The sequence below is a fragment of the Cnephaeus nilssonii genome (assembly GCF_951640355.1).
Source record: "Cnephaeus nilssonii genome assembly, chromosome: 21".
In the NCBI taxonomy this organism is placed as follows: domain Eukaryota; kingdom Metazoa; phylum Chordata; class Mammalia; order Chiroptera; family Vespertilionidae; genus Cnephaeus; species Cnephaeus nilssonii.
The window spans coordinates 39,607,158-39,622,567 of record NC_137092.1 but is presented as its reverse complement, the minus strand read 5'-3'; the positions used below and the strand labels follow the sequence as shown (position 1 = coordinate 39,622,567).

The 15,410-nt window shown below is 54.9% G+C and overlaps 1 protein-coding gene across 1 annotated transcript in view; it reads right to left on the bottom strand.

The window, feature by feature from the left end:
- SELP (selectin P) overlaps positions 1-15,410 on the bottom strand; it is a 32,110-nt gene that overhangs the window by 3,973 nt on the left and 12,727 nt on the right. Inside the window, exons 6-13 of the mRNA XM_079760463.1 lie at positions 14,074-14,259; positions 11,498-11,683; positions 7,951-8,136; positions 5,977-6,162; positions 4,078-4,263; positions 3,019-3,228; positions 1,563-1,748; positions 668-787 (exon numbers count right to left, since the gene is read on the bottom strand). Of these exons, the coding sequence (XP_079616589.1) occupies positions 668-787; positions 1,563-1,748; positions 3,019-3,228; positions 4,078-4,263; positions 5,977-6,162; positions 7,951-8,136; positions 11,498-11,683; positions 14,074-14,259 (1,446 nt within the window). The remainder of the gene's footprint in view (positions 1-667; positions 788-1,562; positions 1,749-3,018; positions 3,229-4,077; positions 4,264-5,976; positions 6,163-7,950; positions 8,137-11,497; positions 11,684-14,073; positions 14,260-15,410) is intronic.

Genomic DNA, 15,410 nt, shown 5'->3' with positions numbered 1-15,410 from the left:
CTTGGGATCGGACGCCCTGCACTGCCTAGCGTAGCACTTCCCCACCTGCCTCACCTCTAGGTCCTTCCAGATCTTTCCTCCTGGAACTGCTTCTGCTTTTCCCTGGGCAAATCCCTCCTATTCGTCAAAGTTAAGCTGCAAAGAGCCGTTCTGAGCTACCCGGCTGGTTGGGACCCCTCTGTTTTGTGTCCCTAACCCAGTCCCGCCCTGCAGCGTTAGCACGGATCTCACTTGCCTGTTCCCACTGCTGGATCACACATCCCTCCATCTCAGGGACCAGAAGTCAGGGTCCCACCACCTAACACAGTTGGTCAATAAATGACAGAGGCATGAAAGAATGGTGGAGGGGACGAAGGAGAGAAGCAAGACACGATTTCATTTAGTTTTGGTGATAACTGAGGTTCCCTGGACCAGGGGCCCCCAATTGCCAAAGAGGGGGTGTTGAAAAGTTCAGATTTCCAAGCCCATGTCCAGATCTCCTTCCACGAGGATCTGTGCTTTTAGAACGTTCTTCATTTTTATAAAGAGAACCGAGGGCAGTCAGTCCTCAAGGTCTCGGTTTCTTCTAATGCAGGTGTTCTCACAGGGGCGCTGCTGCAGCTGCGGTCCCTCGCCCTCCCCACATCTCAGGAAAGCGGAAGCGAAGGACCGCCTCCCTCCCAGTTACCTTTCCGTCTGCACCGCCTCCTGAGCAGAGCCAGGAGCGTGCCGCCCATCACCAAGCCTGTTGTGGAGGCCACTGCTCCACCGAAGTACGTCAGCGCTTCCTGGACGGTCAGCGGCCCCGCTGCAAGCAAGCACACACACACACACACAGACTTAGGGTGCATTGCGCCGAAGACCACCCTCCCAGCGGGGCCCCGGGACCTGAGAGGTGCGATCCCGTGGGATCACCAGAGGCCCTGGCCGTGCTGGTAACCTGGGAGTCATAAAACCACGTTTTACCCCCAAGGCTTTAGTGTCCAACGCAATTTCCGAAGGAGTCAGGGCAAGGGTGGACTAAAAGGAGTTAAGTGGCCACATGGTGGACCGAAGGAATGGAAGTTTGGGCAAATAAAATAAACCCTGGGTAATTTTTCTTTCAATAAAAAAAATACAGTTACAGGAAGAAAAAAAAGTCATGTCAAACTGTGGAGGAAAAAAAGGAAGAGGAAGAAAGATGATGGATGGAATAACCCTTAAAAGCAGATGGGGCTTCATGAAGGAGGTCTGTGGTGTCTTCAGTCTTTAGAGGTGTGTGATAAACAAAGGTCCTCTGAGACACGTGAGGAATCTGCATATAATCACCTCCCGTTTAAAACATTTTGAAGCTTCAAGATGTAGTACCTCCCCAGATTGCAAAGCAACCAGAGGATTCATGTAATAAATCTGAGCTCTGCAGAAGGAGGGCCATTGCTTCTGACCCCCTCAGCTCTGCGAAGGCTTGATTCATTGTGAAACGCTTACCCAATGCAGGGAAAACCCCGTGACGGAAAGCGAGACCTCTGCCAGAAATGCAGAGAAGAGCACGATTTGGTTATTTTCCACATCCCCGTGGCTCCTGAAACTATAGGAAGACGTACCGTCGCAGGTGGGCGTGGCCGCTGACCACTGGCCGTCGGGTCCGCAGGCTGCCGCCGCCGAGCCATTGAGCGCCCGGCCCTCCGGACAGTGGAAGGTGCAGGTGGCGCCGTAGCTGAAGTTGCCCCAAGGGCTGGAGCAGTTCATCAGCACCGGCTCCGCCATGTGCAGCTCGGAGCACCGCACAGCTGCAGGAAGGAACGGGGACAGCAGTCATGGCGCAGGAGGGGAAGCGAGACCGTGGCTTCATGTCACCTGGCTGACAGGGCCAGAAGGTGAGAGAATAGGAAAGGTCAGGGAGGGCGCCCTAACCGGTTTGGCTCAGTGGATAGAGCGTCAGCCTGCGGACTGAAGGATCCCAGGTTCGATTCTGGTCAGGGGCATGTACCCTGGTTGTGGGCACATCCCCAGTAGGAAGTGTGCAGGAGGCAGCTGATCGATGTTTCTCTCCCATCAATGTTTCTAACTCTCTATCCCTCTCCCTTCCTCTCTGCAAAAAAACATCAATAAGATATATTTTTTAAAAAAGAAAGGTCAGGGAGGAGACGAGCCTCTCCCGACATCCACATCAGCTCTTCCAACATCTCACAGACCGAGACACCCTCTGAGAGGGTGCCAGCCAAGGAATTAGGCGGGCACAGCGTGGCCTCTAAGAAACAGCTGCAGAGGGATCGGGCAGCCCGGCCTACAGAAACACCATTGACAAAATCTTGCTTCTCAAAGATGCTGTTGTCCTAAATGTTATCATCACTTCAGTGGACAATTAGCTGGCGTGTGAGCAGGTGCTGTTAGATGTTAAACATGACCAAAATATTTCCCAAGGATTCAACTCGGCTGGACTCAGGTTTGAAAGGAGTGGAGACTGCCACCCTCGTTAAACTGGTTTTCCAGAAGCTTCAAGTCATTCGCCTTAATTTGTGGACAGGAAGCTAGAGCTCAAGAAATTAACTTTAACTCAGATAAACGCCGAGAAGTAGCCACACCGCAAAGCGCGGGGCTGTGCTGTGCTTTGTGGGGAAGACCAAGTGGGAGAGACCATGGTTCATGCACAGGCAGCCGCCCTCCGGGGGTCACGCATGGCTGTCTCCTTATTTGGGTGCAAACCATGAGGATGTGGAATGTCTACTGTCCCCTCGTCACTAGAGCTGAAGCTTGCATTGCAGCCTTCACGGGGCTGGTGTGACGCCAGCATGCTTGGTGCCCTCACACACTTGGACGTTTACAGCGTTTCCCCATTAGGTCTCTGAGCGCCAGGGCTTTAGCGTGAGGCGAAGGGAAGGGGGAAGCGATGCGCTTGCCGCATGCGACTGCCGCTTGGGATTGGCGTGGACTTCGTGGAGGAGCGGACACTCGAAGTGGCCGCTGGGGCTGGACGGGGTGGCGGCAGGCGGGTGCCCTGACTGGCTCGGGGGCCCGAAGCATCGGTGTCCTGTGTCCGAGCTGCCGGCCCTCACTCACCTCTGCAAGCCGGGGTCGCTGCTGTCCACCGTCCTGACCGAGCGCACCGCAGAGCAGCCTCTCCCTGGAGCTCGAACCCCGCGTGGCATTCAAAGTGACAGGTGCTGTTCAACCCAAAGGCTGCCAGCGGGTGAATGCAGGACATGTCTCCCTGCCCCGGGGCGACGAGGGCTGGGCAGCGCACCTCTGCAGGGGGCGCCGGCACTGCACCTGGGAGGACACGGGTGCACTTAGAGAGCATCGGAGACGGGCCTGTCCTGGGATAACCCCTCCCCTCCTTTCATCCAGAGGCGGCTCTAGCAATAGCCCCTCCGGCAGCGCAGGGAAGCCGGTGCCAGAGGCATGGAAACCAGGTGGAGGAGAGAACGTGCAAGTGCCCTTGGAGAGGGAATCCTTCTAGAAGAAACTGGGAGGTTACTGTCACTGATATTAACTGAACAAGCCTGGGGTGGGGTGGGTGGGGTGGGGTTGGGAGGAGGGGGTAAGGGGGAAATGGGGGAGATCTGTAATATTGTCAACAATAATAAAAAGAATTTAACGCAGGAGAGCTGGTGTGGAGATCTAGGGAACGCAGTGGAAGCCAAATGTGCATGGGCTTCGTCGGGAGGTGGACGGGCCTCCGGCCTGAGATCGGCATGGAGTGTGAGGCGTGGAGGACGCCGCCGGCTTTGTCGCTAACCGGGCATGCGGCAGAAAACCGGCCTCTGTGCTCAGTTCCTCCACCCCCACCCTCTCCCGGAAAAGCAGCAGACCCACCCACCGACCCAGTAAAGCTCCTAGAGAGAGAAGCCAGAATCGTGGAGGACAATTTCTGCTTACGAATCAGTATATCTTGTATCAAATATTAAAAAAGTCCTGTCTCTCCTGATACATTTAGATATCCAGTCTGTGTTCCCTGGGCCCTATTTCATAACAGGAAGTAGGGCTTTAATAATAACAATAATAATAATAATAATAATAATAATAAACGTATGGCTGTTGCCCGGTCAGAGCCATGCACTGTCACTGTTGAGGAAGCAGCTTGCAGAGGGCTGTCCCAGGGCGGGGGCGCTCTGCTACCTTGGCAGGTTGGCGGAGGGGCCGTCCATCTCCCAGACGCTGTGCACTGCACACTGCCGGACCCCTGCAGCTCAAAGCCCCCGCGGCAGGAGAAATGGCAGGTGGAGCCGACACCGAATTCTCCGCGAGTGTCCGAGCAGTCCAGGCTCCCCCGCTCTGGGGCGGATAATTCTGGACACCTGGTGGCTGGAGAAGCAAAAGGGGAATCTCAAAATCTTCACGTTCATTCGGAAGCTTTGCTTTGCGCCAATTCCTTCATTCGTGCACTCAACAGACATCTACTGAGCTCCTACGCTGCCAGGTGTTAGGCTAGGCAACAGGCACCCCACAGCAACATGACGGTCATCTGCCCCAGGGGCAGGAGGAAGGTGGGGGGCTCACAGAGAGGGGCGGGCAGAAGTCACAAAAATGAAGCAGTCCCACTCCAGAAGGCACAGTCTCCTCCTCTTCTCTGTACCCCTTCTCCTCAGAGTCCCCAGGGCCCCCGGGGCTCCCACTGCCCTCTGCTCCTGGGTGTGGTCCAGGGCCTCACCCCGGGCCTACCTCCTGCCAAGACTGCTTCCTCCCAGACACCCGGCCTCCTCTCCATGCTCAGTGCACCTACCACTGCAGTGAGCACCTCTGTCCTCACCGCTTTCCTCCGTTTGGATCCGGCTGTTTCTTTATTCCACAGCTCCGGCCCCGACAGCTCAGAGCCTTCTGGCCAAGCTCCATCAACCCTGGGAGTTCCCTGAACCGGCCTCGAGCTTCCTGCCCTGGCTCTCGCTCACACCGCCCGCGTTCCCTTCTGCTTCCCCTGAAAAACCCCACCCACCGGTCCTCGGGGTCCAGCCAAACACAGCCTCTTGGCAGCCGCTGCCGACCACGGCAGTCGGAAGCCTTCACTGGGCATAGCATTTCAAGAGGTGGTGCTGGTTTGTTAAGCAAAGATGCTAAGCAAAATGAGCCTTCGCTGGTGAAGGCATTTCTTTCAGAACAGCCTTGGGTTTAAAGAAAGAATAGTCACTCAGCTCGCCAGTAACCCAACATGTGTTGCTCAATGATACTCTTATGTGCGAGGATTTAATGGGGAGAAAGACACAGGACTCAGAAATGTGCGACTACAGTCATGTATAAACGCAATCCCGAGGCAAATGGTTAGTCAATCAGAGTCTCGTGTATTTGTCCCCTTGGCAAATGCTCATTGAGCCCCACTTGAAACCCTGCTGTGTGAATTGTGGGGCCCACGGGGAGGTGTGGTCTGTGGGTGTTAGATCTCCATTGAGCAGGAGAGGGAAGATGAGTCCTCATGGGAGCAGGTGCATTCAAAAAAGTCAGGGCTGGAGGGCACAGGCAGGGAGGGGGCTGGGCAATGCAGGCAGAGCCACGCCCCGGGGGGCCCAGGGTTCCAATGAAAGAGGAGTCTCTGTGGAACCCTCAGAAATGACCTCTCGTATCGCACTCTGCGAGGGAGACAGGACTCCCCCGTCACCGCCCCTGCTTGCAGGGGGCCCAGCCCCTCGGAGGTGCCAACACCATGTGGAAACCAAGGACCTGGGTCAGTGCTGAGGGTTAACAATTCGTGGACTCGGGCGTTCGGGACAAGAAGAGGGGCTGTTTGCTAAGTCTACAGAGCGAATTTGGAGAATGAGGTGGAAGCACAGCTATAAAGCCTGAGGGCACGGTGACAGTTCTGATTCCCCCCGACACCCTCCACCCCCGTTGGCTGAAGCTGCTGTCGGGGTCGGGGTTGGGTCTAGGCCCTGGGCAGGCTGGGCCCGCAGGTGGAAGGCAGATGCCCCTTCTCGTGGATAAACGGCCATGATAAACGTATGGCTGTTGCCCGGTCAGAGCCATGCACTGTCACTGTTGAGGAAGCAGCTTGCAGAGGGCTGTCCCAGGGCGGGGGCGCTCTGCTACCTTGGCAGGTTGGCGGAGGGGCCGTCCATCTCCCAGACGCTGTGCACTGCACACTGCCGGACCCCTGCAGCTCAAAGCCCCCGCGGCAGGAGAAATGGCAGGTGGAGCCGACACCGAATTCTCCGCGAGTGTCCGAGCAGTCCAGGCTCCCCCGCTCTGGGGCGGATAATTCTGGACACCTGGTGGCTGGAGAAGCAAATGGAGAGTCTCAAAATCTTCACGTTCATTCGGAAGCTTTGCTTTGCGCCAATTCCTTCATTTGTGCACTCAACAGACATCTACTGAGCACCTCAGCATTTTCTGAGGAGGGGGCAGGCCTCAGAAATTACAGATTTGACAACCCTGTCGGTTGCATATATGATTTAAAACTTTAGTGAGATAATTCTCACGGGTTTTTTTTTTATTGCTTGGTCTGAAAATAGAATGTGGGAAGACAGAGCTCAAGATAAATGTTGATGGAATAAATGAATGAGAAATAAGTGAATGAGTGACATCCTAACGCTGTCACCCACGAATGCTCTGGCGTCCTCAGGTGCTTGTCGTGTGTCTTTCTAACAGCAGGTGGCGGCATTTTGTGTCCTGTCACCTGCAGGACTCTTGGCCAGGGAAGAGCCCAGGAGATGACCTTGTCCGCTCCTCTCCGAATGGAGGACCCTGCCCCCCTAAGGGAGTGACAGGACCTTCTAGAATGGCACGTGACTGCCAGCGAGGCGGATGCAGCTCTTTGGATATTAATCTAGTGCTCATTCCACCAGAAAAAATAAATAACATCTTAGCTGTTTTTCATATAATGCTAATAACCAGTTTCTATCAACACATTCTCCCATCTGGCCACCAGGCACTGCTCTTTCTCACGTTCACTTCTGCTGCAGCCTGAGCAAGGGGGGGGGGGGGGGGGGGGAGCAAAGAGCAAGTTCACGGGCAACGGCCCCTGCCCCTGGGGGGCAGTGTGGTGCAGCGCAGAAAACACCAGCCCCTGGGAGGACTGGACCTGGCTTCAGACGCTGGCACCACACTTCCTGGCGATGTGCCCCTGGCCTGCCCTTTCTCTCTCCGGGCCTCAGTGTCTGCATCTCTAAGATGGGGGACCGTAGCCATGTGAGGTTCGTTGGGTGGGTTGGCTGTGGTAATGCCTGTGAGGCAGCTGGCACCTGGTACACAGCGGCAACTAGCCCCTCCGGTCTCATGATCACTGAGCACACTGAACAGCCAACCGGCACAATGGTGCCTTTCGGAAGTAAACGTGGCTTATGAATTAATTAAGTCAGTACGTTTCTGATTTAGAGAATACTGCAGGCCAGACGTTTGGGGGGAAATCAAAGGCTGGTAAGATCCAGCCCCCGCCTTTGATGGTTCCACTAATTCGCTCTCAGTAGGATTGGTGCTTGAATAAATTTTATCAGGGAATGATCAGCTTCAATTCAACAGGAATTTGTCAGCGCCCCACTTTCACTCTGTCTAGTTGCTGCTGGGGGCACAGAGATGAAGGAGCAGTGCCTGCCCTCGAGGAATGTAGAGCCACATAGAAGTGGGGGGCGGGGGGGGGCACACGGTAGCCAGGCCCTGAGCTCCTCGAGGGGCGAGATGAAACGAGGCCACCCCTGACATCGGCTCATCTGGGCTCAGCTGTGCTCAGGAAGGGTGAACGCAGGAAGGGAGGAGTGGAGAGTGGAGCAGAAAAAGGCTGTAAGGGAGGGACACAGAACTGCGGCAAACATCGAATGCCATGCTGACATGATGATACTTAATAAAATCTAAATGTTCAACTGAAGTTATTGTCCTGCCGAGAGAGAGAGAGAGAGAGAGAGAGAGAGAGAGAAAGAGAGAGAGAGAGAGAGAGGAGCTGCCTTCGGTCTAGATCAACATGCTTTGTGGAAAGTGCATTTCCTTCAGTTTAAGACAGTTTTACATAAATCTCATTCTATGGCTCTGCACAAGAGAGAAGCCATAGAAAACACAGCTTGGTGGTCCTACCTGCACAGGTTGGTGGGGAACCTGTCCAGTGCCCAGATGGGGTGCAATCCAGCCTTTCTGGTCCAGATAAAGAAAACCCCTCATTGCAGGTGAACTGGCACGTGGACCTATAGCTGGAGTCTCCCAGGGGGCTGACACAGGTCATTGTTCCATTCTGCGGGCTTCGCAGAGGCGTGCAGGTGATGGCTGCCAGGGCAAGAGGGGGGAGAGAGAGAGGCTGTTTTAGAACTCAGCAGCCCAAAATCTGCATGTGTGAATGTGTGTTTGAGTGTGTGAGTGTGTGTGCACGTGGGTGTGTGTGAGTGTGTGTGTGTGCGTGAGAGTGTGAGTGTGTGTGAGTGAGTGTATGTGAGTGTGTGTGAGTGTGTGAGTGTGTGTGTGAGTATGTGTGTGAGTGTGTGTGTGAGTGTGTGTATGAGAGTGTGTGAGTGTATGTGAGTGTGTGAGTGTGTGTGAATGTGAGTGTGTGTGAGTGTGAGTGTGTGTGAGTGTATTGTGTGTGAGTGAGTGTGTGTGTGAGTGTGTGTGGGTGTGTGTGTATGAGAGTGTGAGTGTGAGTGTATGTGAGTGTGTGAGTATGTGTGAGTGTGAGTGTGAGTGTGTGTGTGTGTCCTTAGTACATAAGGGCAGCGTTTGGTGACTGAGAGGGAGCGGTGTTTTGTTGGAAGAGAGAGCAGCGTGGTCATCTCGGCGGCCCCTGGTCAGGAGCGGAAGAGGCTGCTTCCTGAGCACTTTCTTCAGAAGCTGACCTGCTGACCTTACCCAGAAACAAGGACAGCGACCGGAAGTAGGAAAATGGGCTGAAGTACTCTCCTCCCCTTCAAGCTTCCTTTCCTAGCTCTGGGCCCAAATCCTGGCTGTTACTCACTAGCAAGGTGTCCCTGGGAAATAAACCTTCTCAGCCTCAGTTGCTCCGTCTACGGAATGGGAAAATAATAACCCTTGCCTTGCAGGGAATAGCAGTTATATGAAGCAAGTTCACTAAAGCATGCATGAAAACGAAATTTAAAAACCAGGGGCGCACAGTGGGCACTTCATGTAAATGACCACCTGCAGCTGCAGAAGCTTCCCCCATCCCCGCCCCCCCCCCCCCCCCGGCCTGTCTCATCCTCCGGGGCCAGCCTCCAGCGCCTCTACCCGTTCACTTGCAGAAGAAAGTAAATTGGATGTCATGGGCTTTGCCACAGTTTCTACATGTGGAGCTTGAGGTGCTAGGGACTTGCTGGGTTGGAGATGAGGCTCTGTGAGCTTGGACAAGTCACTCAACCTCTCTGAGCCTCAATAGCTTTACCTTAAAAATGTGGAGAATGGCATTCCATGGGTCCCAGGATTCTCACAAGGGTCAAAGGTGAAAACACTGTATGTGAATGTTACTAGCTGGTGAGGTTGTCCCTCTGCCAGGTAGAGAGTGATCAAGCCCAGAGGAAGCATGCTGACGGGAAAGAGGAAGACTAAGAGAGCGCATGCTCAGCATCCTTCCCTGTTTGACCCCAATGAGCAGGGGACACCATGGAGCAGAGGCAGGGGCGGGGCGGCTGCCAGAGGACTTCTCCGGCCACCGACCTGAACTGCTTAAAGTTTCGACAACGTTTTCTGCACCTTTCTCTTCCCTTCATCCCTTCCCCCCTAATCTGATGGACTTATCAAAAAAACCTAGTTATTTTCTGCCACTTGACAAGCCCATCTGTATTCAGGGTGTGTGTGTGTGTGTGTGTGTGTGTGTGTGGCGGGGAGGAAGCGGTGGGGAGTAGAGTCAAGCAGCCTGTCGTCTGTAAGAACAAACAGGGAGGCCTTGGTGCCATGGAGCCGTTTCCAGCTCTCCTGTGGCCGAGCCTGTGGCAGCCAGGGTGGCTCGGGGGCGGGCGGGGCAGTGAAAAGGGAAATAGATAACACGCTCTCAAGAAGCATTGCAACAGCTGGCGGATTGCAGGCCTCGGGTGCCTTCCTGCCCCACCCACACGTAGGTACTTCACTGGATGCTCAAGAGGAGAAAGTTCGGTCAGCGTAAACAAGGAACCAAAAGCAGAAGGGGACTGGAGGTCACAGGAAGCCGCGGTGCCTGCCAGCCTCCTGCGGCGCCGCGCCCACGCGGGACGGTGGGGCAATGCGCTGCAACCCGTGCCCGCACGGCCCGGGGTTGCCTGGAGGGACTCTGATGACCCTCGTCCCCAAAGCTGCCTGGGCTCTGAGTCCAGCCTCAAGGAGGCCAGGAGGAGAGCGGAGGGCGCAAGGTCACAGCCTCACCTGGTCTCTGCAGACGCAGCTCAGACTGTGTACCCCGCCTGGCTCCAGGGGCTTGTGGTGCTCGCTGTGCTGGGGGTGAAGGCCCCAGGCTGCTGAGTGCATTCACTCATTCACTCATTCATTCATTCATGCACTCATTCATTCACTCATTCATTCATTCACTCCTTTGTTTACTGTTGTGCTAACAGTGGTGTGTGTGTGTGTATGTGTGTGTGCATGTGTGCACGTGTGTGTGACCTGAATAGCAAGTGGTTTCCTCTCCATTGACACCAGATCCGCCTGCTTTCACTCAGACGTTGAAAGCTTGTGCAAAGGCAAAGGCAAGCAGCCAGAGTTATCTAGCCTTTTACCTGATTGATTTCATTGTGAAAACTGTAGCCGCGTCATAAAAACACTAACTGCATGGAGGGAAGAGTGGGTGGGGAACGTGTGGAGGAATTCCTACAAGAATGCTCACCGTGTCTGTTTGAAGGTGGGGGTATTTGAGAAGATTTTCAATGTTTCTCTATTTTCTTATTTTCAGTAGCTTTTATAAATGAAAGCATTGCTTTTGAAAAGCAGTACTTGCCCTACATATAACTAAAAATCTATACCTTCAGAGGAAAAGGACAGGGGAGTGTGAAAAGCATCCGTCTGCGCTTCAGGTCCCAAACACCTCCGGGCTCCCCCCGCTGTGTGTCTCACAGGGACAGACACGATGGCTTCGTCTCATGTCAGGTCCCACGCAGGTGGGCCTGCTGAGGCTGAGTGTGCACTTTCCATGCTGAGAATTGCATAACTTTGCGTCTACAGACGAGTTTCTTCCTCTTTCTGTCCCTCCGCCTTATCCTACGCATATCTCTGCAATCTGACACAGAACTGGAGGGTGCTGCAGCCAGCACCGGTATATTCTGCCCCTCCCTGCTCCACCCTGATATGACCTGTGACCCCCTCCCCCGCCCCCCAGCCACCAGGAGACTCCATGCGTCCTGGGGTAGGTGCCCGTGCAGCCTTGGACAGCGGCCTCGGCTGCTGTGGCCTCCGGCCTTCTCTCCAGATGCTGGCTTTAGCCCAGTGAGCACAGTTCACCTGGCTCCGGGTCCCAGCCTCAAGTCCTACTGAAGGCCCTGGTGAGCTGCAGGCAGGGCCATCCCATCGCCCACCGCCCAGCGTCCTGCCCCTGTGCTCCTGCCCAGCCCCTCTCGGCACCTGCACTCTGAGTCGCCAGGTTCATGCGTTTTCCAGTCCATTTCACCTTTCTGCCGCCAGACAGTTACGGCCTCTAGAATATCCATCATGCCCAAGCGTGGGAAGGGCCTCCTACCTTGGCACTCGGGGGGGTCAGCGCTCCAGGACCCGGTGGCCAGGCACCGGAGCTCGCGTGCCCCGACCAGGAGGAAGCCTTCGGCACAGGCGAAGCTGCAGGCAGACTGGTACCTCGAGGCGCCAAAGGGGTGGACACACTTCACCCGGGCCTGGTTTGGAGCCGGAAGATCCTGGCACTGCAGCGCTGAGGGTGAGGAAGGGAGGGGGTGAGGGAGCAAAATGGCAGTACACAAGTTCTCGTTGCTCCCCAAGCTCTCGTCGCTCCCCGCCCCTTAGCCCACATTCCTGCCAAGAACAGGGGCTTCTGAATGGGACGCACTTAACCTGGGGAGAGAGAAAATTCCCTTTCATCGCCAGGGGGCTGAGGAGGAGGCAGGGCCATTGTGAACCGGTTGAGCAATATGTATCCATACGTTTCAGAATATCTTACCTTTGGACCCAAGAATCTATGCTAAGTATGCAATCAACGTGCACATCGAAACCTCAGTTCATAGATTGTTTTAGCATGGCATTAGCTCTAAGAGCAAAATATTGAAAACAAAAAGATAAATGCCACTGATCAGAGGCTGAAAATGAATGATGGTGGGCCCATGGGAGGAACATGGAGGGTCACCACAGAGGGTGTATTCCCCTGAACAGAGACGGGAGGTGCCTCACGGTGTGATGGTTAGTGAAGAAGCAGCGTGTAAGTGGCATGCCCTCTGCACTGTGGTCTCAGTCATAGAACGCAGATGGTCAGACGGAGAGAACACGTGGACGCTACAGAGGCTACGTCTCACCTTTACAGCCGAGACAAGCACTTAACGACCCCGGGGAGTTAGACTAGCGTGCTCCCTGCATGTCGCCTGGGTGTTATTGGTAGTGGCAGCCATAGCAGTGGCAGCAGCCGTAACGGACGGTAGTGATGCCATCACGCTCTGCACCAAACGCAGACCGGACTGTGGGGGCAGAAACACTGGGAGCTCATCGGGGGTCTGAGACACCGCTCGGAGGCGGAGAGAATAAACACGCAGCTGTCTCTTCTGGATGGTTTCCGCCTGGAGACAGGCGTGCCTCCCGCAATCGCTAAGGCAGGAGCGCGTCCAGGGCTCCCGTGTCTTTGCCTGCAATGCACCCCATGACTCTCCCGCGCCCCCCATCACGGTGCACGGCCATCCCCCCCCCCCCCCCCCGGCCTCTTTTTCTTTCAATTTTCTCATTGTGGTAAAATACACATAAAATAAAATTTACCCTTTACCACGTAACCGTTTTTAAGTGTGCAGCTCAGTGGTATTGAGCACATTCCTGCATACCATAACCACCACCATCTCCTCAACGATTTTCATCCTCGTGAACGGAAACTCCACACTCGTCACCTAGTAACTGCCCACGGCCCTTCGCCCCGCCCCTGGCAACGGCCACTCCGCCTGTGTCCACGACTCCGACGGCTCTAGGACCTCGTACAAGAGGACGCATGCATATTTGTCCTCCTGTGGTCAGCTTCTCTCACTCAGCACAGTGTCCTTGAGGTTTGTTCGTGGTGTGGCATATGTCACAATTTTCTCCTTTTGGAGGCTGAATCCTATTCCATTGCATGTTTATGCCACATTTTGTTTATCTATTCATCTGCTGATGGGCACATGGGTGGCTTCCACATTTTAACTATTACGAATAATGCGCTATGGACATGGGTGTGCAAACCTCTTTTCAAGACACTGATTTCAAACCACTGCCTATTTCTAAGTCAGACTCAGGGATTGACATGAATTGCCCAGAGGTTCCCAGCACCCACCTTTCTAAAGCTCTCAGCAGCTTTAAGCTTGCTTTACACACACTAATTCAAGACCACTGCTGAGGCAGGTAGGCCGGGCAGAGAGCAGCACCCCCATGTTACCGAAGACGCTGAGCCTCAGAGAGACCAAAGCTCATTGGAAGGAAACGACTGAACTAGACTGAATGCCTCGTCCATTATTCTTCTGCCGTCCCATGCCCTTCCTCAGGCACCACCCCTTCCTCCCAGCTCCGTCTCCTTCACGCCCACCCACCCACACGTGTCAATCAGTGCAGCCCGACCTTTCTCACAGTGTGCGGTGATGACCATGTTGTGCCCGAGACTGGCTTTGCTCCCATTTCCTCCCCAGGGTCCAGCACAGAGGGCTCGGCACCTAGTAGGTTCTTTGTGACTGTCTGATGAATAAATGAATGACAGTGCAGATGCTAAAAGCAGATGCTGATGCCTTTAAGAGGCTGCTGGTTTGGCTCAGTGGACAGAGCATCGGCTTGCGAACTGAAGGGTCCCAGGTTCGATTCCAGTCAAGGGCACATGCCTGGGTTGTGGGCTCGATCCCCAGTGGGGGACTTGCAGGAGGCAGCCGATCCATGATTCTCTCTCATCATGGATGTTTCTCTCTCTCTCTCTCCCTCTACCTTCCTCTCTGAAATCAATAAATATGTATCTATATATATCTATATCTATATATATATCTATATCTATATGGATATATGTCTATATCTATATATATCTATATCTATATATATATACACACACATAAAAGAGGCTGATGGACACAGAGGGATGCTTCGATATCTCCATACCTTGACAGAGCGGGGCCGGCGCCGTCCACTGTCCCGCGTCGGCACACCGGACTGTGTCCGCTCCGTGCAGCTCGAACCCCTCGGCACAGCGGAAGCGGCAGGTGGCGTTGTACGGCAATGCCCTCGAGGACAGAGGGCAGTCCACGCTTCCGTGGGCGGGGCGCTCCGGGGGCTCGCACGCGATGGCTGGAGGGAGAGCGTTAGGTCTGAAGCTGCTCACGGAGGTTTTTCTCACATGAGCCCTCCAGAGACGCTGCATCTTTCCCCCCATGTTGTCAGGATGTTCAGCAGCCCAATCCTCACTTTCCAAAGGGAACCTGCCCAGAACACCTGCCTGGCCTCCTTGCCCGGGCCGCTCACCTGCCCTTCAGGTCTCCGCCGAGACCTCACTTCCCTTAAAAACCTCTCTGCCCGCCACTGGGGTAGGAGCTGCTCCCGCAGCCCCCGGTCCTGCTGTTCGAGCACGACTGTAACCCTGCCCCTCGGAGCGCGGCCCCCGAGGCCCGAGTCTGTCCTTCATCGTGCCGCTCAGAGCCTGGCAGTGGGGGTGCAAAGGGTGCCCTTGAAATATTTGCTGGCATTACTTGTGGAAGAGGAAACACAGAGCAGGGTGGACTTTTAGGGGTGCACAGCTTACTGCTGACTCTATTATCCAGCCCGTAAAGGGGTCCTGAGGGGGCTGTGCCTCCGGACACAGGAAGCCGTCCTATGGGACCTCAGCCGCCGAGGGCAGCCCGCCAAGTCCCTGAGCGCAGTCAAGCCCGGAGACCTGGGATCTGAGAGACTGGCTTCCTGGCGCCCATGCTCCCCCAGGCGGTTTCATCTCCAGCTGGTCCTGCGTGCCTCGGTCTTTTTCAGAGTAAAGCCCACCCTCACCCTGGGCTGGGACTTCCGGTGTCACAGGATTGTCTCCCCAGGTGGCAGGTATGCAGCTGCCTCCCCAAGCAGCAGGCAGGGCGGGGACCGGGGGCTTAGACGGCACTTTCAGTAGCTGTGTGGAAAGAGCTGGACACCCTAATTTTCCCTTTTATTTATTTTTTTTTAGAGAAGCAAATCAAAATGACCAGCTTAATAATACTCGCCCCCTAAGTCCTCCTTATTGTGCTCTGTCCACTTTGCAGTTAACAACGGGAGACAGGGCCCAGTGTAGTGCTTTTGCCTGAGAACCCAGACTTAAGCTGATTATCTCGCTGGACAGACACAAGCCATGAAAATCATGGTTGATGGGTGACAGCACAACCAGAGCCCGCATCCATTGCAGGCCCTCGCTCCCTACCAGGCTGTGCGATGGAGAAAGCTCCTCCTCCCCCGGAAGCTCCTGGTGTCAGTGAGGGTGG